The 21,875-nt window shown below is 39.2% G+C and overlaps 1 protein-coding gene and 1 long non-coding RNA gene across 4 annotated transcripts in view; one reads left to right on the top strand and one right to left on the bottom strand.

Annotated features, from left to right (window-relative positions):
* Window positions 1-21,875, bottom strand: part of RANBP17 (RAN binding protein 17) — a 313,431-nt gene that overhangs the window by 29,699 nt on the left and 261,857 nt on the right. For all 3 annotated transcript variants that reach the window (XR_005528980.1, XM_039235738.1, XM_039235739.1), the window contains 2 exons: window positions 13,000-13,214; window positions 10,145-10,283 (listed from right to left, as the gene is read on the bottom strand). Coding sequence is in view for 2 of the 3 variants with exons in the window: in XM_039235738.1 (XP_039091669.1) it covers window positions 10,145-10,283; window positions 13,000-13,214 (354 nt within the window). In the remaining variant the exon portion in view is untranslated. The remainder of the gene's footprint in view (window positions 1-10,144; window positions 10,284-12,999; window positions 13,215-21,875) is intronic.
* Window positions 45-20,530, top strand: LOC120234086. The gene is made up of 3 exons (XR_005528981.1): window positions 45-90; window positions 15,308-15,311; window positions 20,514-20,530. It is a non-coding gene; the product is annotated as an uncharacterized LOC120234086 (long non-coding RNA).

Raw genomic sequence — 21,875 nt, 5'->3', positions numbered from 1 at the left:
AATACAGATAGATGAATGCATTTAAAACAGAGGATAACGGGGCGGTTTAGCATCTGACTCTTGATTTCGGCTTAGGTCATGATCTCATGGGTTCATGTGTTGGGCTCTGTGCTGTCAGCATGGAGCCCGCTTGGGATTCTTTCTCCTTCTCCTTCTGCTCCTCTCTCTCTGTCTCTCTCTCTCAAAATATATAAATAAACTTTAAAAGTAAATAAAAAAAATAAAAAATAAAATACAGGATAATAGTGGCTGATGCAGGATCAATAGGGGTTGAATGAAGGTCTGAAAGACGGGTGTAGACAAGAGTTTAGGGAAGCCACGGTGCTATGGAAGCTATATATATAAGTAAATTGTGGCACTATATTTTCCTCTGAAGAAAGGGGAGCTTTTTCTCCCAAAATTACGGTATTTGATTGACTGATTGATTGTTTATCTCTCCCCACTATCTGGGATGCTTTGCAGAAAAGCAAGATTTGGTTTCGTAATTCCAGGAGGCAGTATAATGTAGTGGAAAAGATCTAGGCCTAAAAATCAGGCACAGACTCTGGTTGAGCTCGCCTGCTGTTCTCTTTTCCTTCACATTTCTACTTTTGAAATCCCAATCATGAAAGTAAATGGATGAAGTAACTTAATATCTACAAAAGGAAGCGAGCAGGAAATAGATATGGTTTCCCTCACCAGGAAAGAGCAATATGTTATCAATCATACAAAAATTATAAAGACTTCACATAGATTTGGTGACCGCACGCCATGCACGTTGCATTAAAAGGTTCCAATCTACTGAGTCAGCAGTGAAAAAGCCAGGTAAACACTTTAGACATGAAGGTTGGAACATATATCCTTGCAATAAAAGCAAGAAGAAGAGGCTCCATTATGGCTGATTTATGGTTGGGGACTTTGAAGCGGATAAATGTTATTTTAGGGTAGATTGAAAGGTGTGGAATCATAAGGATCAAGGGCCGTTTGATCAAAAACAGAATGAATAGTGCTGAGGACTATGTATTATTATTGGTTTCCTTTATTTGCAGCTCAAGCTATTATGCGAGATTCAAATAATAAAACTCTCCTGACATAAAAGGATGGGCAGAAGTCATGCATTTTCATGTTTTGTCCTAGTTCTTGGTATTCAGAATCTTTAAAAAAATTTTTTAAATGTTTTATTTATTTTTTGAGAGAGCACAAGTAGGGGAGGGAAGGAGGATCTGAAGGGGGTTCTGCCCTGATAGCAGCGAGCTTGATGCAGGGCTTGAACTCACAAACCACAAGATGGGGGCCTGAGCCAAAGTCAGATACTCAACTGAATGAGTCACTCAGGTGCCTCAGTATTCAGAATCTTTTTAAAAGGATTCATTTGGGGCGCCTGGGTGGCTCAGTCAGTTAAGAGTCCGTCTTCGCAATAGCACTGCTAGGAATTTACCCAAGGGATATAGGAGTGCTGATACAGAGGAGCACAGGTACCCCAATGTTCATAGCAGCACTCTCCACAATAGTCAAAACATGGAAAGAGCCTAAGTGTCCATCAACTGACGAATGGATCAAGAAGATGTGGTTTATCTATACCATGGAATACTACATGGCAATGAGAAAGAATGAAATCTGGCCATGTATAGCAACATGGATGGACCTTGAGGGTGTTATGCTGAGCGAAATAAGTCAGGCAGAGAAGGACAGCTACCATATGTTTGTACGTATAGGAGGATTAGAAGGAACTTAACGGAGGACCGTGGGGGAGAAGAAGGGGAGAAAAACAGTCGGGGAGAGGGAGGGAGGCAAACCATGAGAGACTCTTGAATGCTGAGAACAAACTGAGGACTGATGGGGGTGGGGAGGGAGGGGACGGGGGGTGATGGGCATGGAGGAGGGCACTTGTGGGGATGAGCACTGGGTGTTATAGGGAAACCAACTTGACAATCAACTGTTAAAAAAAAAAAAAAAAGAGTCCGTCTTCGGCTCAGCTCATGATCTCACAGTTCATGGGTTCAAGCCCCACTTTGGGCTCTGTGCTGACAGCTCAGAGACTGGTGCCTGCTTGACATTCTGTGTCTCCCTCTCTCTGTCCCTCTGCCACTTGCATTCTCTCTCTTTCAAAAATAAACATTAAAAAAATTAAGAAAAAATAAAAAAGGATTCATCTGCAATGCAGATAACTCTAGCAACTTGTTGTTTGGCATTAAAGCCAAATTCCTCTTTTCTCCTGTAACCAGTCTCCACAGGAAGCACATGCATCATTAATAAACATCCTGCTCACTAGGACCCATCGTGGAAAACTGTTCTGAAAAGTTAGCTGTATGGGAAAGGGCTGCTGAATGGAGTCAGAAGAACGATAATGGGGCTGAGCTAAAATTTGGCTTTGCCTCAAAATTTCTCACCATGGCAAAAGAGAAGGTAGAGGTCTCAGAAAAATACGGTGTGAAAGGTGATTTCAGAAACGAAAGGACTGTCTGGGTGGCAGTTTTAGAAATAGGTGGGTCTAGGTTTGAATCTGTATTTTCTAGATGTTTGACTTCATAGAGCTTTAATTAGTACCTCTATAAAATGTGCTTGATACCACCTACTTTGCAAGATCTCGTGAGAAATTAATACAGTGTGTAAAGATTGTAACACAGTGCTCAACACACAGTAGGTTTCCCCATTTTCACTTTCCATGTGTTTCCTTGGCTATTTCAGTCCCTTAAACACAAAGCCCATCATTTTGTTTGGCTAACTCATAGTTTTCTTCTACTTTAGCATGTTTTTAGTGGGAGAAACTAGTGTACAAGGTCTCTAAGTCCCTAAATATTTCCAGTGTTTTGTTCCCATATTATGTTCATACCACTTACTCTAATTCAAGAATGTGTTCAAAATAACGTGTTCTATTCATAATGAACATTTTGTTAACAGCAGACTTGATGAGGAAAGGTCTGGTGGCTTCCAGTTGGTTCAAATTTTCACTTGCCCTCACAATTTCTTGTTTTTGCCTTTCATGCCCTCCTTTACTTCTAGGAGCGCACCTCCATCGCTGCCCCAGCTAATCTTTAGAGGCCTTCCCTGGTCACTTCTTCTAAAGAAGCCACATTTCATCATTCTCCAGTCATTATCTCATTTTAAGTCTTTGTTTAGCACTTGTAATGACTTGACTTTTTCGTGTGTGTGTGTGTGTGTGTTCATTTATTGATTGTTCATCTTTTCCCTCTAGAATAAAAGCTTCACATAATTAGGGACCTTATCTGTTTTGTTCCCTTTAGTACTGCCAAGTACGTAGTATGTGTATAATTGATACTTCTTGAATGAATGACTTGAGTGTCACTATTAAGAGCAGCTTTTTGTAAGCTCTGCACTTGGTCTCTGTATGTAAGAGTATGGTGGGGGGTGATGGTGGCTGGGTAACTAAAAGAAAATGGGGCACCTGGGTGGCTCAGCCGGTTAAGCATCCGACTCTTGGTTTTAGCTCAGGTCATGATCTCACAGTTTTGTGAATTTGAGCCCTATGCTGGACTTCTCTCCCTCCCTCTCTCTGCCTCTCCTCTATATGCGCTGTCTCTCTCTTAAAATAAATAAACTTAAAAAAATAAAAAGAGAAAATATAACCACTTTTCTCATTTACCTTTCTCTTTCCCCACATTATAGCTTGCCTGAAACTAAAAATGCTGATGAATGATGATTACCAAAAAGTTTTAATATCATGTAAAGCAAATTAGGTGAGTTACTACTCTATCACTGATGCAATTTTTTTGTGTCTCCATCTCAGTTTTCCCAGAGGCTAAAGTAGAACTGAAACCTGCTTGTAACCCAAACAAGTATAAATGCCTCTTTGCAGATGTATTATTGTTGGAAGAGGAGAAACCCAAGTGGGTATGTTCAACAGTCCTTTTCCTTTTTCTTCTTTAAAAAAAAATTTTTTTATGTCTTTATTTTGAGAGAGAGAGAGAGAGAGAGAGAGAGAGCGAGCAGCGGAGGGGCAGAGAGAGAGGGAGACACAGAATCTGAAGCAGGCTCCAGGCTCTGAGCTGTCAGCAGAGCCCGACGTGGGGCTCGAACCCACAGACTGTGAGATCATGACCTGAGCCGAAGTCAGACATTTAACTGACTGAGCCACCCAGGCGCCCCAACAGTCCTTTTTCTTGAAGATTAGATAGATCTAGGGCAGGGTCGTGAGGCGAAGGGGAATGGGGTTTTGAGTCAGAAAGACTCCTAGATCAGGTACTTTGTGTGACCTTGGGCAAGTTGTTTCAGCTCCCTAAGCCACAGCTTATTCATCTGTACAATGAAATATAATGAAAATAACATTACTCAATTAACTTAATAAATGTTTATTGAGTACTTACTCTATGTTAGGTGCTAGGAATAAAGAGGTGCTTCAAATCATGGTGTCTGTCCTTCAGAAGCTTCCAATCAAGTAGGACATAAGGACAGAGAGCACTATTAGAGTGTGTAACCCAGTCTTGGTATGCATGGTGGTTCTGAGAATGACAGGGTGAAGCACACATCTGGAAACACCTATGACAGCATCAGGCACAGAGTACATGTCCACAAACATACACTTAAGAAGTAGCAGCACCGGGACTTACACCCAGGCTCTGGATTCCCTCCCTAATGTCACTTCATCAAGACTCCCATAAAAGCCTTGTTAAAATGCAGATTCCAGGCCCAAGACCACACTTGGAGAGTAACACAGCCACCTGCAACTAATTACGATATGAGTTAAAAGAATGTCAAGCCAAACTGTAATAAGAAAAGACAAGGCTTCAGTTTCTGTCCTTGAAGGATTAACGGCTATGAGAATTTTTCCTTCTGCCATAAACAACTAGAAAACAGGACAAAAATATGAAACAACACTTTTCAATTATTGCACGACAAGCAGTACAAGGCTATTTAACCAGAGAGGAGGGAAAAAATTGCTCAAGCTTATTGCTCCAAGTAGTTTCCAGGCTGCAGACCAGAAAAGGGGAACCCAAACAGAGCTAAGCAGTCTCACCAAGTTCAAGAGAAACAGTTTGAATTTGGGGAGACTTCGGCAGTGAAAACTCATGGGACAGAGTTTCAGAGAGTGGGAGCTATACAAGGAGAGAGTTCTGGAGATCTGTAAAGGAGTCCTTCCCAACCAGTCTTTGAATAATAATAGATATACAGAACACATGTGTAGTTGGAGTTCCAGAAGGAATGGAGATAGAGCGGAAGAGGCAGACTGTAATTATTTGAAGGCAAACTGTGCTGATATTATTTAAAAGTGTAGATTATAAACCCTAGAGCACCACTAAAAATAAAGAAATCTGGCTAGTAAACTCAAAGGGGATATAAAATAGATTCATAAGAAAGATGTAATTAATCCAAACCAAAAGAAGGAAGGAAAAAAAGAAAAAGGAAACAAAGTTCAGACAAAATAAAAAGAAAACAAGCAGCAATATTATAGATTTAAACTCAAATACACTGGTAGTTACATTAAATATAAATGGTCGAAATACTAATTAGAAGGCAGAGACAGTCAGATTTGATATAAAAATATAACCCACCTATAAACTGTGTGCTTGGCAAATATGTCCATGTGCTAATTCCCAGAACCTATGAGTGTATTAGATTACACAGCAAAGAATAAATAAGGCTGCAGATGGACTGAGATTGCTAATTAGTTGAGCGAAACATAGAGAGATTATCCTGGATTATCTGGGTACGCCCAATGTAACCCCAAAGATCCTGAAAAGTAAAAGGGAGAAGCAGGAGAGGTCAGAATCAGAGGGAGATGTATCTGTGGAAGACTGGCTATAGATGTAATCTTGCTGGTGTTGAAGATGAAGGGAGGCCATGAGCCAAGGAATTTCAGTGGTCTCTAGAAACTGGAACAGGCAAGGAAATGTATTTGCTCCTAGAAAGGAACACAGCTCTTCTGACACTTTCATTTTAGCCCAATAAGACCCATGTCACATTTGTGGTCTAAAGAACCATAAGATAATAAATGTACATTAGTTTAAGCCACCAAGTTTATATAGATTTGTTATAATAGCAATAGAAAACACCTGCTACTACAAGCAACCAACTTTAAATATAAAGACACAGAAAGAATAAAAATGAAATGATAGAACAAGAGGCAACCTAATCAAGAGAAAGCTGGAGAGGCTAGTAATATCAGGCAAAGTAGATTTCAGATGAAAGACTATTGCAAGAGATAAAGAAGGTCACTTCATAATGATAAAGGGGAAAATTCATCAAAGGAACATAATCCTAAATATTTATATATCTAGTAACAGAGCTTGAAAATACTTTATACAAAAACTGATAGAACTGAAAGGAGAAATGGAAAAATCTATAATCACAGTCAGACTTTATTTATCACTTCTTTCTTGGTAATTCACAGAATAAGTAGAAAACAAACAACCAGTGATAATACAGAAAATCTGAACAATTAGGCCACAGCAGAACATTCTTCCCAACAACAGTGGAATGCACATTTATTTCAAGTGCCCATGGAACATTCACCGTATTTTGAACATAAAAAGGATGCAATAAATAAAAAAATTATAAAGATCACTGAATATTTCCTATAACCACAACGATATTAAATAGAATCAGTAACAGATACTAGGAACACCTCTGAATATACAGAAATTAAATACTGTGCCTCTCAGTAACAATCCATTGATAAAAGAAGAAATTAGCAGGACAATTAGAAAATATTTTTGAACTGAATAGAAAAAAACTCTCAAAATAACATAAAAATTTTGTGAAGCATAGCTATAGCAGTGCTTAGATGAAAGAATTAAATGTGTATACTAGCAAAGAGGAAAGGTCTAAAGTCAGTTATCTAAGTTTCTACCTGAAAAAATTAGAAAAGGAAAAGCAAAGTAAACTGAAGGAATTAATAAAGACCATATATAAAATCAATGAAATAAAAGATGGAAAAATAATAGAGAATTCAATGAAAACTGAAAGCTGGCTCTCTGCAATAAAACTGATGAATCTAGAGCCAGAATGATGGAGAAAAAAGGAGAGAAGACACAAATTGTCAATTTCAGGGGTGGAAGAGGAGAATCATTATAGACGTTTCAGAAATCAAACTGCCTAACAGTGGGATATTATGAACAATTTTGTGTCAATGTCAAATGAACTTCTGATGAAATGGAGAAATTCCTTTGAAGATACAAACTACCAAATATACCCCAGATCTAATAAATAAGTGGAATAGTCCTATATTCATTAAAAAATTTTAATTTGTAGTTAAAAAAAAAACTACTAACAACAACAACAACAACAACAAAATTTAGGCCTAATAGCTTCACTAGGGAGGTGGAAGAAAGTCTCAAGTCATTTTATGATGGCATTAGACTGACACTAAAACAAAGCAAAGGTATAGAAGAACAAAGAGTAAAAGATATGAAAGAAGAACTATAGAAAAACTACTGAAGAATATATCAGTATCTGTCATGAACATAGATGTAAAAACCAGTATCAAAATTTTAGAAAGTTGAATTCAGTAATGTATAAGAAGGATAATATGTTGTAAGCTAGTGTGGAATGCCAGGCTGGTTTAACATTCAAATATCCACCAATACGATGATTAACATTATGTAATGTATTAACAGAACAAAAAGAAAAACCATATAATTGTCTCAGTAGATGTAGAGAAATAATTTGATAAAATTCAATATTCATTCATGATAATACTCTCAGAAAACCATAAAGAAGGGAATTTTCTCAACAAGATAATAGAACATCTGTATAAAAACCTACAGCTAACATTACACTGAATGGTGAAAGAAGAATGGAGACATTTCCATAGAGACCAGGAAAAAAATGTTTGCCATCATTCCTTCTATTCAACATTGTACTGTAGACCCTAGCCAGTGTGATAAGGCAAGAAAAAAAAAAGCCATACAGATTGGAAAGGAGGAGACAAAACTGTCATAATTTGTAGAAACATCTATGCAGAAAATCTTAAGACATCTACAAAAACTACCAGAATTGATGAGTTTAGTAAGGTTGAAGGACATAAGGTGAACATACAAAAAAATCAACTGCAATTCTGCTTGGTAGCCAAAAACAATGGAAAATTAAAATTCAATACCATGTACAATAGCATAAAAACATAAAATACTTAGCTATAAATATAACAAAATACGTACAAGAGTGATACATATACAGCTACAAAAATGCTGTTGAGGAAAATCAAGGAAGATCTAAATAAATGGACAGATGCGCCATTTTCAGGAACTGAAAGCTCAGTGCTAATTGACATAATTGCTAATATGTCAATTCTCCTCAAATTGGGCTAGAGATTCAACGTAATCCCCACCAAAATTCCCCTATTCATTTTTTTTTCTAATGAGAAGCCGAGAAATTGACTTTAAAATGTATACGAAAAGACAAAGGACCCAAATAGCCAAGATCATTTTAAAAGAGAAAAACAGGGGCACTTGGGTGGCTCAGTCAGTTAAACGTTTGACTCTTGATTTTGGCTCAGGCCATGATTTCACAGTTTGCGGGATTTAGCCCCATGTCAGGCTCTGCACTGACAGCCGAGTGCCTACTTGTGATTCTCTCTCTGGCTCTCTCCTGTGCTCTCTCCCCTCCCTCCCTCTCTCTCAATATAAATAAACATTAAAAAAAAGAGAGAGAGAGAGAGAAACAAAATTAGAAGACTGTAGTAACTGATTTCAAGATGTACCAGAAAGTTAGGACAAAAGTTAAGAATCAGAACAGTATAGAATTGGCACACAGTAATTCAATAGGGAAAGGACATTCTTCAACAAAAGGTGCTAGAACAATCGAATAACTGTATGTTAAAAAACAGCTTTTGTCTCATACATAATAGTAGATACAAACATTTTAATTGAAATCGATCATAGACCTAAGTATAAGATCAAAAACTATAAAATTTCTGGAAGAAAACATACAAATGTCTTTTTGGGGCTTTGGGTAAAGCAAAGATTTCTTAGGACAGGACCCAAAAGATATGAACCATAAGAGAAAAAATAAACAAACCTTCTTCAAAATTAAAAAAACTTTGTTCTTGTAATATGCTAAGACTGTTAGAAAATAAAAAGACAAGCCAAGGCTGAAAAAGTATTTTCAAAACACAAATCCGATAAAGGCTCTGTATCAAGAATATTTAATAAATGCTTACAAGATAAACAACCCAGTTAAAAAATGGGTAAAAGATTCAAACAAATACTTCCAATAAGGAGATACATAAATGGCACATAAGCATGAAAAGACGTTTAACTCATTATTCAGTAGTGAAAGAAATATTAAAACTATAATGAGATTCATCTTAACTCCCACTCGGAGAGCTATGATGAAAAAGACTGATAATAGCAAGTGTTAGGGAGGTTTCAGGGAAACTGGAGCCCTCATACATTGCTGGGAGAGTGGAATAGTACAGTCGCTTTGGGAAACAGTGTCACAATTGTTTTATAATGTTAAAAATACACTTAGCCTACAACTCAAAAATCCCACTCCTAGGAATTTCCCCAAGAGAAACGGTATTTGTCCACAGAAAGACTTGGACATGAATGTTCACAGTAGCACTGTACTAAATAACCAAATAATGGAAACAACGCAAGAGTCCATCAGCTGGTGAATACATAAATAAATAAAGTGAGGTAATCCATACAATGGGATAATACTCAAAAACAGAAAGGAAACATTGATTTTCAAGACAACATGGATGAATCTCAAAGGCGTTATGCTAAATGAAAAATAAAGGTCTATACATCATATGATTCCACTCCGGTGAAATTCTAGAAAAGGCAAACTATAGTGAAAGAAGGTAGAGAGTGGTTCCTTGGGCCTGGGGCCGGGGGAAGGGACTGATTAGAAGGGGGCACAAGGGAGCTTTCTGTGGTGAAGAAAATGTTCATATCTCAGTTGTGGTGGTTCGTGACTGTGTATATACATTCGTCATAGTCACTCAACGACTAACTGTTCACTTAAAGTCAATGAATTATATTGTGTATAAATTATACCTTAATTAAGTTGATTAAAAAGTTAAGCTGTACGTCCAAATATGAAAAAAAGGCATTTTCTCACTTGCAGGCAATAATTATGAAATAATCTATCCGTTTGGGTATATCATTTTTTCCTCTTTGTAGGATGATCATCTCAGTAAGCAGATACATTAAGAGACCGCAGTCAATTCTTTCCTCTTGGAAATAATGTTCTCCATGATACTTACCAAGGGTAGTGAGTCCCTCTGAGATAGATGTGAGAACATACAGGAGTACGGGAGGCTCCAAGTTGGTGATGAAGCTCATGTGGTCCTGGGTGAGACATTCCAGGAGTGGATAGTAAGACTGGCTCAGTTTCCGATATTGCTAAAACACAGAGATACCAAGAGTCAAGCCACTGGGAAGCAAAAGACATGTTAAGGTGTAGTGGAAACTGCCATTTATAATTAGAAATTGTAAGTTTACCTAAACATAAATACATAAAATAAATACATGGAACAAATGACATCATGGTTCTCAAATCAGTATTTAAGAGGGTTCTCATAGGAATCGCTTGATCTCTAGAAATCCTAACTTGAAGCTACAGCACATAAAGTACCCTCAATTTTACCTTACATGGCTAACACTTAAATGCAAACAAAATCTCTGTAGTATGGAATTTAAAAGGCTGAATTATTCTTAAAAAAACTAAAAATAGAATTACCCTACAATCCAGCAACTGCACTATAAGGTATTTACCCAACGGATACAAAGATACACATTTGAAGGGGTACATGCATTTCAATGTTTATAGAAGCATTATCAACAATAGCCAAACTGTGGAGAGAGCCCAAATGTCCACTGACTGATGAATGGATAAAGAAGATGTGGTGTGTGTATATATATATATAATATATATATATATATATTATATATATATATATGAATATTATTCAGTCATCAAAAAGAATAAAATCTTGCCATTTGCAATGGCATCAATTGAGCTAGAATGTATTATGCTAAGCGAAATAAGTCCATCAGAGAAAGACAAATACCATATAATTTTCACTCATATGTGGAATTTAAGAAACAAAGCAGATAAACATATGGGAAGTGGAGGAAAAAGAGAAGAGAAGGAAACAAACCACGAGAGAGAGGACAAACAGGGTTGAAGGAGGGAGATGGGTGGGAGGATGGGTTAAATGGGTGATGAGTACTAAGGAGGGCATGTGTGATAAGCACTTGTTATTGTATGTAAGTGATGAATCACTGAATTCTGCTCCTGAAACCAATATTACACTGTATGTTAACTAAAATTTAAATAAAAAAAAAAGACTGAATTATTCTTCTGGATGGAGATATTGAAACTGAACAGTGCTTAATAGTGGTGAGGCAGTCTTTTTTTTTTTTTTAAACACAAAGATATTTGCTGTTATAATAGGATTTGGCATGATGGTCTATTGCACTTACAGAATGCCAGCCCAAGTAATTAAATCATAATTTGGTCAATGGCTTAATATTTGCCATATATCATGAGCAAAAGATAAGTGCAGGAGAAAGATCCCTGGAAAACTTCAAATGAAACTCCAGCCAATACCAAAGAAGTACAACACTCATAAGAGAAATACACCATAGTAGTATGTATTAAAGTGCGACTAAGGCCACCTCCATACGGTCACATGGGGTGCTTGTTAAAAATGTCATCCTGCTCCCCACTCCAGATTCACTAAAGGAAAAGCTCTGGATTGAGGTCCTAAAACATGCATTTTCTATACGTAAAGGGAATCCTATGCATCCTCATTTTTGAGAATTACTGAATTAGAGCTTTGCTTGCCTGTTAGAAAAAAGATGAGAGAAATTCCTGGAGCTACAATCGGTTCTTTTGGTGAAGAAAACTCTGTTTTCTTTTTTTTATTTTTATAGTTCTTATCAACTTTTTTTTAACAGTTCTTTTCAACTATCGTCAAGTGTCTTCTCAAGGAGGTGTCTGTTAACTCATGGGTGATCTGAGTCAAGTTTCTACTCTGTAATTTCTGTCATATGGTCAGCCTTCAGTGAGCATTCCATTCTACTACCGAGGCTTAACCACTTTAGCTGGAGATGTGGCTGTATAAAGACTGGCTTCGAACGGTGGAAGAGGGTGCCATCAGCCCATTAGTCCATTCTTGTCAAGGAGCACTCCCCACACAGGCTGACCAACAAAGGCCCCCAAGACCTTAGCTGTGACTTTGGCAGGGAGCAGGTGGCAACGCCTGAACTACACCTGAGTGTGAATTTGGCTGTTACTGAAGTAATTACCGCAACCACATTGGGCATATATTAGCTTTTGTGCAAGCACGCAGAGGCATTTTAAAAAAAACGCGTGATACCGACACAGCTCAGTGGAGGAGCCTGGAAATTTAAATTTCCAACAAGCACCCTAGGTGATTCTGATGGGCCTCAAAGTTTGAAAAGCACTGACATAGATCATAGAAACTAGACGGCAGAGTTCAAAAGGGACCTGGAGATCACTTTGTTTAATTTACTCATTTTAAAGGTGAGGAAATTAAAGCCTGGAGAAATAGAGAAGGTGATTTATTCGAGGTAAATGACTAGTGAGTGGCAGAGTTGAGACTATGCACCTGTAAGCTCAACTTGGATTTCAGCACTCTTGCTGCCGCAACAGAATTTTCATGCAAAGGAAAGCCAAATAGTAGGGGAAGTAGAGGGCGTAGGAGGAGGAGGGAAGAAGGAAGGAGAAGGTCCCGCAGCCGATCCTGCATTTTTGCTCCAGGAGACAGACCTGTTTCGAATTATGAGTATAGTTGTAAGCAATCAGTTGAAACTGCTGATGACATTTTCTCTAGATGCAGAACCTGGAGCACTCTGGGGGACTGATCTGTCAGACGGCGGTAGCTGCAGTTTTCAAAACTGCACATTTAATTATAGAAATACGGCCACTGTAGCTGTTCAAACTCCGTAAGTTAAATCAAGATGCTGTCCTACAACATAACAACGTTCTGGCGCTATTCTAACTCCCTGGGCTTCACTATAACCATTCCAATCCTGTGGTGGTGTTACTTCACATTTCACACAAAGACTCCCATGATGCACGGTTGCTTACTAGCAAGTCACTGTGGGACACTGACAGCAGCATTTTGACAAAGGCCTGGAGTACATTGTCAAAATGGTTGTCCCCATACAACTTGAAGACGCCAAAGCTGACATAATTTCCACACAGGGCAGATTTGAGAGCTGAGTAGCAGATGGAGATGCCCTTGAGTTTCATTGGATAAATCTGATCTTTTGAGAGGCTCCCAAGGGACAGGATCTGATTACCTGTTTTAGGGTAAAAGCAGAAAAAGAAAGTGATGTAAGTAGATGTAATTCAAGGCAGTTATGAGGCACATTATTTAACATTTTCACTTCACTGCTAATGCTCACTTCCTCCTATCATTGTTCCAAGAATTACACCATCCGTGTAACGAAAAATACAAATATTGAAGGCAGTTTACCTGGGAAGTACAAATGGCCCAAGGAAAACCAAGGGTACTGGCAAGTTTTATGCTTTTATCTAGATGGTGATTATATGAATATATAGATACGTAAAAATTCATTAAGCTGCGCTCTTACGATTAGTTCACTTGACATTTTAATATACGTGTTATCTCTTCTTCAACAAGAATGAGAAAAATGGGAGTAAGTAACCAATTAAGTCAAGAGAAAAAGCCTAGACTGAGATATAAGTTATGCTAAATTCTGGGATGAAGTTCCAATAGGTTTACATGAATTGATCTTGAGTTACTTCACCTTTAAGAGCCTCGCAGGTTTGGTATATGAATTAAATGAAACAAGACACACAAGAAACCCTTGGCACAGTGTGTAACAAATGTAACTTCCTTTCCCCTTAGATCATTTTTCAGAAGATCTCAAGAGATGACTGTTTAAAACTGTCCATCAAAAGACAAAGAAATGTTTCTATAATCACCTTAAAAAATTTTAGTATCAGTTAGCATTTGTAACCAACAATTTGCTTCTGAAATGTGTGCTAATTAGGCATGTTTCTAGTCAATAGCCAAGAATGCTTTTAAAAAAAACTATAAAGTCCTACATGTTTCTTAGCTCTGTGCTTTCCTATTTAAGTGACTGCAGCTAAGACTGAAACTAAATTCAACTTATGAAATACAGAGGTACACTGTTGTGGTTCTGTACTGTGCCTATGTGGCCACACAAGAATGAAGTTTCCCAGAACACATTTCCCTTTATGGCTGTGGGCTAGAATTGGACAAAAGAGAAATTTGTGTGAGATTTGTAAGGTGGAAGTGAAGTAGCAGCCACGCTTTTGTGAAGGTCACTGTGACCAGAGCAAGAAAAAAAACAGTAAAAATGGAGCTGGGTTTCAGTGTGTCCATGTTCTTTCCTTCCCTGTGTCTAGAACGGCCAGTCTTGCTGACGAATGACTCCAAGCCCATCACCAACTACTCTGCAGCAGACTTTCAGGCTGGTGGCCATGCAGAGACAGCCGTTTTCCAATGACTTCTGCCCTACGCTGGTTCCCTCTGACCCCACATCCTTTCAGGGTTCCATTCTAGCAGCTGGGTGTGTCCAGATGCTGGATTTCCCTGCAAGCTCCAACTGGTCTGCCCAGGCCGTTGTTGCAGGAGGGCTGAGTAGTGATTTCTCTTCTGAACATTCAATTCCTCCCTTTGACCTAGTTCCCGATCTTTGCCCAAGATCGTACAAAGTCTAACTCATAAAATAAATTCCCTGTTCTGTCAGTGTCAGAGTGCCTGTTTTTCCCTCTTTGAATCCTGACTGATACGTATACAACCACAGCAACCACATGTGCACCAAGAGGCTAGGAAGGACCAACACTTCTGGCAGGTGAAACAGAGGCCCGCCCCATGGTGAAGGGCTGCTCCCGTTGCTCTGGCTTGCTAAAACCTTTCCATGGGCATGTCTTCTTCTGTGCATCCTTAGAAGCCCCTATGGCTTGGCTTATAATTTATACATCTAAAGGACACCTGACAACACCATCAGACTAGAATGAGACAGATCCTAGAATTTACTCCATACCAAATCCCGTACCCTCTCTCATGAGCTCATCCTCAGTAAGTTCCATAAAGATTCAACTTAATATGACAGCATTTTCTGTCATTTTACAATGGATTTTTAATGTTTATTTTTGAGAGAGAGAGAGAGAGAGAGAGAGAGACAGAATCCGAAGCAGGCTCCAGGCTCTGAGGTGTCAGCACAGAGCCCGATGCAGGGCCCGAACCCATGAACCATGAGATCATAACCTGAGCTGAAGTCGGACGCTTAACTGACTGAGCCACCCAGGCGCCCTTATGACAGCATTTTCTTAACAGCTGTTATGTGTGAGGTGCTGGGATAAAGACATGAAATAAAATCTCTGTTCTGAAGAAGTTCAGTTTGGTGGGGGAAATAGATTTATAAATCAATGATTTCACCCAATGTGACAAACACAGAGATTGGGTTAAAACGTTAGGGGAACAGAAGAAGAGACTGACTCTGCTTGGGCAGGAGGGCAGTGGGGAAAGGCTTCACAGAGCAGGCTGTTTCTCAGCGATCAAGCCCGGTCTTCCAGGAAGACTTGGAGGGAGAGGAGTGTGTGCTGGATAGATTAAGTGCACAGGCATGGAGGCCCTGGAAAGCCTGATGCTGCAGGAGAAGACAGTTCTCAACCCCTGCTTTTCTACCTTTGTCTCAAAGTCAATAGAAGCCATTGAAGATATTCCCCTGTTCTCTCCATCCCAGGAAAAGAAAAGTACTGCTTACGTGTGACATAAGGAGGTAGGATAATCTGGGGGTTATGTGTGGCCTACACATTTTGGGTTTGTCGGAAAGGCCCGGGTCAAAGGGAGAAAATCACATCATCTTTTGGGGCCTTTTTATGCCGATGTCCTTACGGGAGAAAAACTCTGATTTCAAGGACTGGGTAACCCATCATCAAGAAGGATTGCTTATTTAGAATCACAACTTGCATCTCTGTGTTGAAGATGCAGCCTGAGATACACGTCTTGTCTTCCGGCCTGTGTCAGACACATCTGCGTTAATTTGCTTTAATTAAATAAATTCATTAGTATAGCGTCATGACCTTGGAAAAGCAGAATGAGTAATACTTCTGAAATCGAGAGCTATGTCCCACTGCTCGGGTGCCTCAGCATTCCGTGGTGGCGATGAAAGACTCCGGAGGAGAAGGCTTGGCCAAGTCATTTATTCACTCCGATTCAGCTTTACTCAGTACGTGTCATTCAACAATACGTACTGAAATTGGATTGCCCCCCTTCTCAGCCCCTCCCCCAAAAAAGCTTAAAGTAAAAAAGCTTAAAATGCCACAATGTGGGGCAGGGGAATGAGGTACTGTTATATTCTTAATGTGAGGTCTGGGAGGGAGGGGTGTGGGGGCTCCTCTGGGGCTCGGGGGAAGGATGCCGGGAACTGATGGATAACCTGGCCGAAGGCAACAGTGGGGGACCAGAGGGAGGCACAGGTGCCACAGAACTGCCACCTGTAGCCCTGTACACGCTGCAGCAGGAAATCTCACTAAATAATAAGGGGAAAAAATGAGAACAGAAGACTCCCGATGCTGGTAATTCAGCTTATTAGAGGTATTTTCCTCATTATTTGCTTCTATTAATTGCTTGGGTTCTTTTTTCTTGACCTCGATTCTCTGTCCTTTTGGGAGAAATCTTTTTGTGTTTGTTATTTTGTTTTTGTTTGGGTGTTAGCTTCCAGCACTCGGAAGTACTCTTCTAGACAATTCTGAAGAGCTAGAGTCAGAGAGGGATGTACATTAAAAAATGCAAAGTCTTCTCTTTTGTTTATCTGAGATATACTTTCAGGTTTTTTTTTTTTTTTTAAACTTTTCTTCCTTCTGAGATGCCACCTCTTTCCCCAGTGACTGACTCCATGATGTCTCCTTCAAAAGAGGCTTCCTACACCCAAAGAAGAGTGATCTTCCTTCACAGGCCTCAGGTGGAGAACTATATAAAAGAGAATATTCTAAAAGAAGATAGACATATAGTGCATAAGGGACTGATGAACCGGGAGGGCTTCTGAATCATACTGATTGGGGTTGAATCCTACATCTTTCCTTACTACCTCGGTGTCTGAGCAGATTATTAACCTCTGTAAGTCGGTTTCCTCATCAATAAAATAAAGATAATAGAAGTACATAAAACGCACAAGGCTCTTATGTGAGTAAAGGAGACAGCATATGTCAAGTGCTTACCACAGTAACTGGCACAGTGCTGAGTAAACGTAAACATAACCATGCATACTCGTGGGGGTTCATTTCTTTCTCAAGTCTAATACCCTGTAAGTTCACAAGTAGGGAGTTACAACCGGGGAAAAGAGGCGGAGCTGAAGCTGGCTGGGTGAGATGTAGAATAATACACTTCCTTCTAATATGCAATTCAAAGTAAGATCAATGCTAAGTCTTGGAACATCTTCCCTCTGTTCCTTCAATAGAGAACTGGCTGCATGGGGTCATGGTGTGTTTCTCTGCCCTACAGTCTACCAGTTCTCTGTGTCCTCAGAAGACTACTTAAAAAAAAGAAGGCTGAAGGGATAAAATACTATAGTAGTATCTTGTACCAGGAAGGACTATCAGTATGAACAATGTTATTTCCTGCCTTATAAAGCAATCCATTACATTGATTTACTTTTTCTTTTTCTCTCTTAATCTCCCAAATTTTAAGGTGATATTTAGCTGACAGCTCTATAGGTTGAATGTCTTCATTCATCATCAGAACAGTTAGGGAAGACAACCACAAGCTTGCCGACATTCCTTTACTTGAGGTCACTCAACCCACTCTGTCTTTTGAGGCCCCTGGACATAAATGGTTTGGGACAGAACTGAAGCTATGAGGAATGGAAAGGAATATACTATTTCCGTTTCAGACTGAAAGAGATTAAAACAATGTGGTGCTGAGAAGGAGGCATGAAAATAAGCAAATTGTTGGGAATTAAATTAGTATAATCATTCTAGAGGGCAATCTGGTCATATTTGTTAGAAATATAAAAATGTATAAATCCACTTCTGGGAATATATTCGAACTCTAAAAGTTCATTATAATATCTACCTATCTACCAGCATCTGTAGTCACCCTGTCTACTGTAAAAGCCGACCCTCCAGTATGTTCAACGAGCTCCTATCTCCTCTTATGTGCTTAAGGACAAAGCACCAATAAATTTCTCCTTTTTCTCCTATGCAATCTTGTTTTCCTACTAGAGCATCTCACTGGAATATAAGTCATGCTGTTATAGCTTCCATTTAGAAAAAACAAAAAACCCCTTCTGTTGGTCTTACCTCCCTGCTGGATAGTACTCCCCCGTGTAATAAAACTCTTTCAAAGAACGATTTTCATTGTCTTCAATTCTCCTTTCCTTCTTTCTCTTTTTAAAAAAAATATTTATTTTGAGAGGGAGGGAAGGAGGGAGTGAGAGTGAGTGGGTGAGGGGCAGAGAGAGGGAGACAGAGAATCCCAAGCAAGCTCCATGTGAGCCCAATGCGGGGCTCGAACCCATGAACTGTGAGATCATGATGTGAACCGAAATCAAGAGGAGGCTGCTTAACTGACTGAGCCACCCAGGTGTCCTTCTTCTCATTCTCTTTCATGCCCACTGCACTGAAAACGCTCTTTTCAAGGTTCCCAATGACCTCCCTGTTGCTAAATGTAATGGTTAGCTCTTGGTCCTTTTTGTACTTGATTCACTGACAGCTTCTGACACCACTAACTACCTCTTCTTCCTTGTCTTCCAAGACACACACCCTTGATCTTCTCTTCCTTCAGTTCTTGCTCCTTCTCATTTTCCTTTGCTGGTTCCTCCTCTTCTCCTTTACCCCTAACACTGGAGTACCCCAGGTCTCAAACCTAAGTCTTCTATACGTATATTCACCAACCACCTACGGGATCTTATCTTGTTTTACAGCTTTAAATACCATCTAAGAGTCAATGACTTCCACACTTTTTCTCTAGATCAGACATAAATTCCAAACCTCAGACTCATATACCCAGCTCTAGACTCAATATTCCTACTGGGATATCTAATTAACATCTCAAACTGAACATGACCAAAATGGAACTTTCGATCCCTTTCACGTGTGTCTTGGTTAATGGTGATGTCATCCTTCCAGCTGTTCATGCTAAATCTCCTTGACTACGTTATTTCTCTCTCATACAATATTTCCAATCCATCAAGAAATCTGATTTGTTTTACCTTCAAAATATATCCAGAATCTAACTATTTCTCACCACACTCGCTATCACCTTGGTCAAAGCCAGTATCAAAGCATGTTATTCTTCTGCTCAAAACATTCTAAAGTCCCTCTATTTCACTTGAGCTGAAGTCCTGATTATTGTCTACAAGAATGACACTACATGACATTGCTCTTGTTGTAACTCTCCCTTTGATTCACTTTGCTCCACCTACTCATCTCTTTGCTATTCTTCAGACATGCCAGATACACCAGTGCCTCAGGACCTTAAAACTTGGTATTCTCTCAGCCTGGAATACTTTTCCCAGAATATTCACATGACAGACTCCCTCATTTACTGCAAGTCTGCTCAAATGTCACCTTCTCAATGAGTCTTACCTCGATCACTTTACTTACGTTACTACAACACCTTTCTCAATCCCTGGTACTTCTATTGTTCCTTCTCCTGAATTTCTTTCTTTCTTTCTTTTTTAAAAAATTCCAGTTATTCACATACTAAATAATGTCCTCTTCAGTTCTGCTCACTGATGTATCCAAAGAGTCAGTAACAGTGCCTGCTGCTCTCAATGTACATTTGTTGAATAAATGAAGCTCCCAAGACTGCAAGTCAAAGTTGCTTACTGCAACAAAGTGTATAACAATGAAAAATTATATGTGTATAAAAATTGCATTTATCAAAAGGTGAATAATTAAATAAAGTATAGTATGACCATAAAATGTAATACTTTGAAGCTATTTAAAAAGATATGGTAAGGGCGTCTGTCTGGATCATTCAAGATAACATACGACTCTTGACCTTGAGGTTATGAGTTCCAGCCCTATGTTGGGTGTAGAGATTACTTAAATAAACTTAAAAGAAAAACACTTAAAGCACACACTAAACTGATAATGATGGTTATCTTTGAATGATGACATAATCAGGATTTTCACTTTCTATTCTCTATAGCAATTCTGAAATTCTGCAGTTTGCAAACAGATCATGCAATGTTTTTAATAAATTTAAAAAAATTTTAAACGTTTATTTATTTTTGAGAGAGAGAGAGAGAGGCAGTGTGAACAGCAGAGGGGCAGAGAGGAGGGAGACACAGAATCCAAAGCAGGCTCCAGGCTCTGAGCTGTCAGCACAGAGCCTGACATGTGGCTCGAACTCACGAACCACAAGATTATGACCTGAGCGAAAGTCGGATGCTTAGCTGACTGAGGCACCCCGGTGCCCCATGCTATTTTTTATATTTACATAATTTTGCAAAAGCTACTGTCTGCTTGAAATGCCCTCTTCTAACTTCTGGGCTGTATTCCATTCCTTTAAAAAATTCTTCTTTGGGATGCCTGGTGGCTCAGTTGGTAAAGCGCCTGACTCTTGGTTTCAGCTCTGGTCATGATCTCGTGATTAGTGAGTCTGAGTCCTGCACAGGGCTTCACGTTGACAGTGAGGACCCTGCATCGGATTCTCTCTTTCTCTCTGCCCCTCCCCTGCTCATGCTCTCTCTCTTAAAATAAACAAACTTAAATTTTTTTTAAAAAAAGTTCTTCCTTGTTTGACTCCTCAGTTTGAGTTAGAAACTTCTGGGCTACCACAGCACTCTGTATGCTTCTCAAGTATAAAAGTGAGCACAATGCATCATTAGTCTTCATTTACTTGACTGAATCCCTTGAAGAACTCAAGTTCCTTAAGAATCAGAAAGATTCTTTTTTGCGTATCTTATTTCTTTTCCTATCTGTTGTAACTCACCATATCAGACACATAGTAAATGCTCGGTAAATGTCAGCTGCATGGATGAAAAAATGAACCCTAGGCACCTGGTTGAAGACCACCCTTACTTATTTAATAGCTTACTTAGTATTATTTGCTTGTTTGCAAAAGGGGGCAAGTCCAGTATGTGTGGATCTTACTGTGGAACATGTTCCTCAAGGTCTTGCTTTTGTAAGCCACCTAATTCTGGTGCTGGGATCCTCAGGGTGTTGGTCATTCCATTGCCAAGATTTTCGTGAGCTTTCCTTTAACACTACTTTGACACTCTATGTCCCCATCCAAGTTTCTAGTAAGATCTAAGGCCACATACACGGTTGCTGGATAGTCTGTTTTCCAGAACTGTGATTTCCTGGAGACACTGATTAAGACTTTAGTTATTTCAAGACCAATGCATTCATCAGCTCTTTTTTGGTAATCAAACATAAATATATGCTCACGATCCTTCATTCTCACAATGCTTCTAATAGTACATGCCAGTAATTGTCAAGCTCCTTAACGAAAAAAACCCACAATTTTTCAAAACGGTGATCCCCTTTTACAAACGAATCTAGTGCAACTCTATAGCCGGGTGGTTCTGGTCTAAGTGGCAGTAGGGTGCCTTCCTCCTCACTATCTGGAGGGCCTTTATGGTCCTTTTCAGATCTCTTGGGCTCTGCAAAACCCAGGCAGAAAACCACTGGTCCGTTTTCTAGGTCACAGTACATAACAGTGGCTTGTACATTGCTTCACAAATCCAATTTAAGCCTATGATTAAGTCACACCTTAAATGCACTGGAAGCATATACCGCTTTCAAGAGCCCTGATGTAAATTCTTACATATAGTGAATATTCATGGCTGTTCCATCTGTTTTTAAAGTTTAGGTTTTTACACACCGAACTTTCTTAAATCAGGTATCCAAGGAGGGAATAAAAGCAGTTCCATTTTGCCTAGTCTTATGAAAATGATCACGATTTCTCCCTTCTGTGCACTCTTCAACCAATAGATGTCACTAAAGATACCGGT

This window comes from Hyaena hyaena, unplaced genomic scaffold (genome assembly GCF_003009895.1).
Source record: "Hyaena hyaena isolate Hyena2069 unplaced genomic scaffold, ASM300989v1 scaffold_102, whole genome shotgun sequence".
Classification (NCBI taxonomy): domain Eukaryota; kingdom Metazoa; phylum Chordata; class Mammalia; order Carnivora; family Hyaenidae; genus Hyaena; species Hyaena hyaena.
Note: the sequence above shows the minus strand (reverse complement) of the source record. Positions and strands in the feature narration are given on the sequence as shown.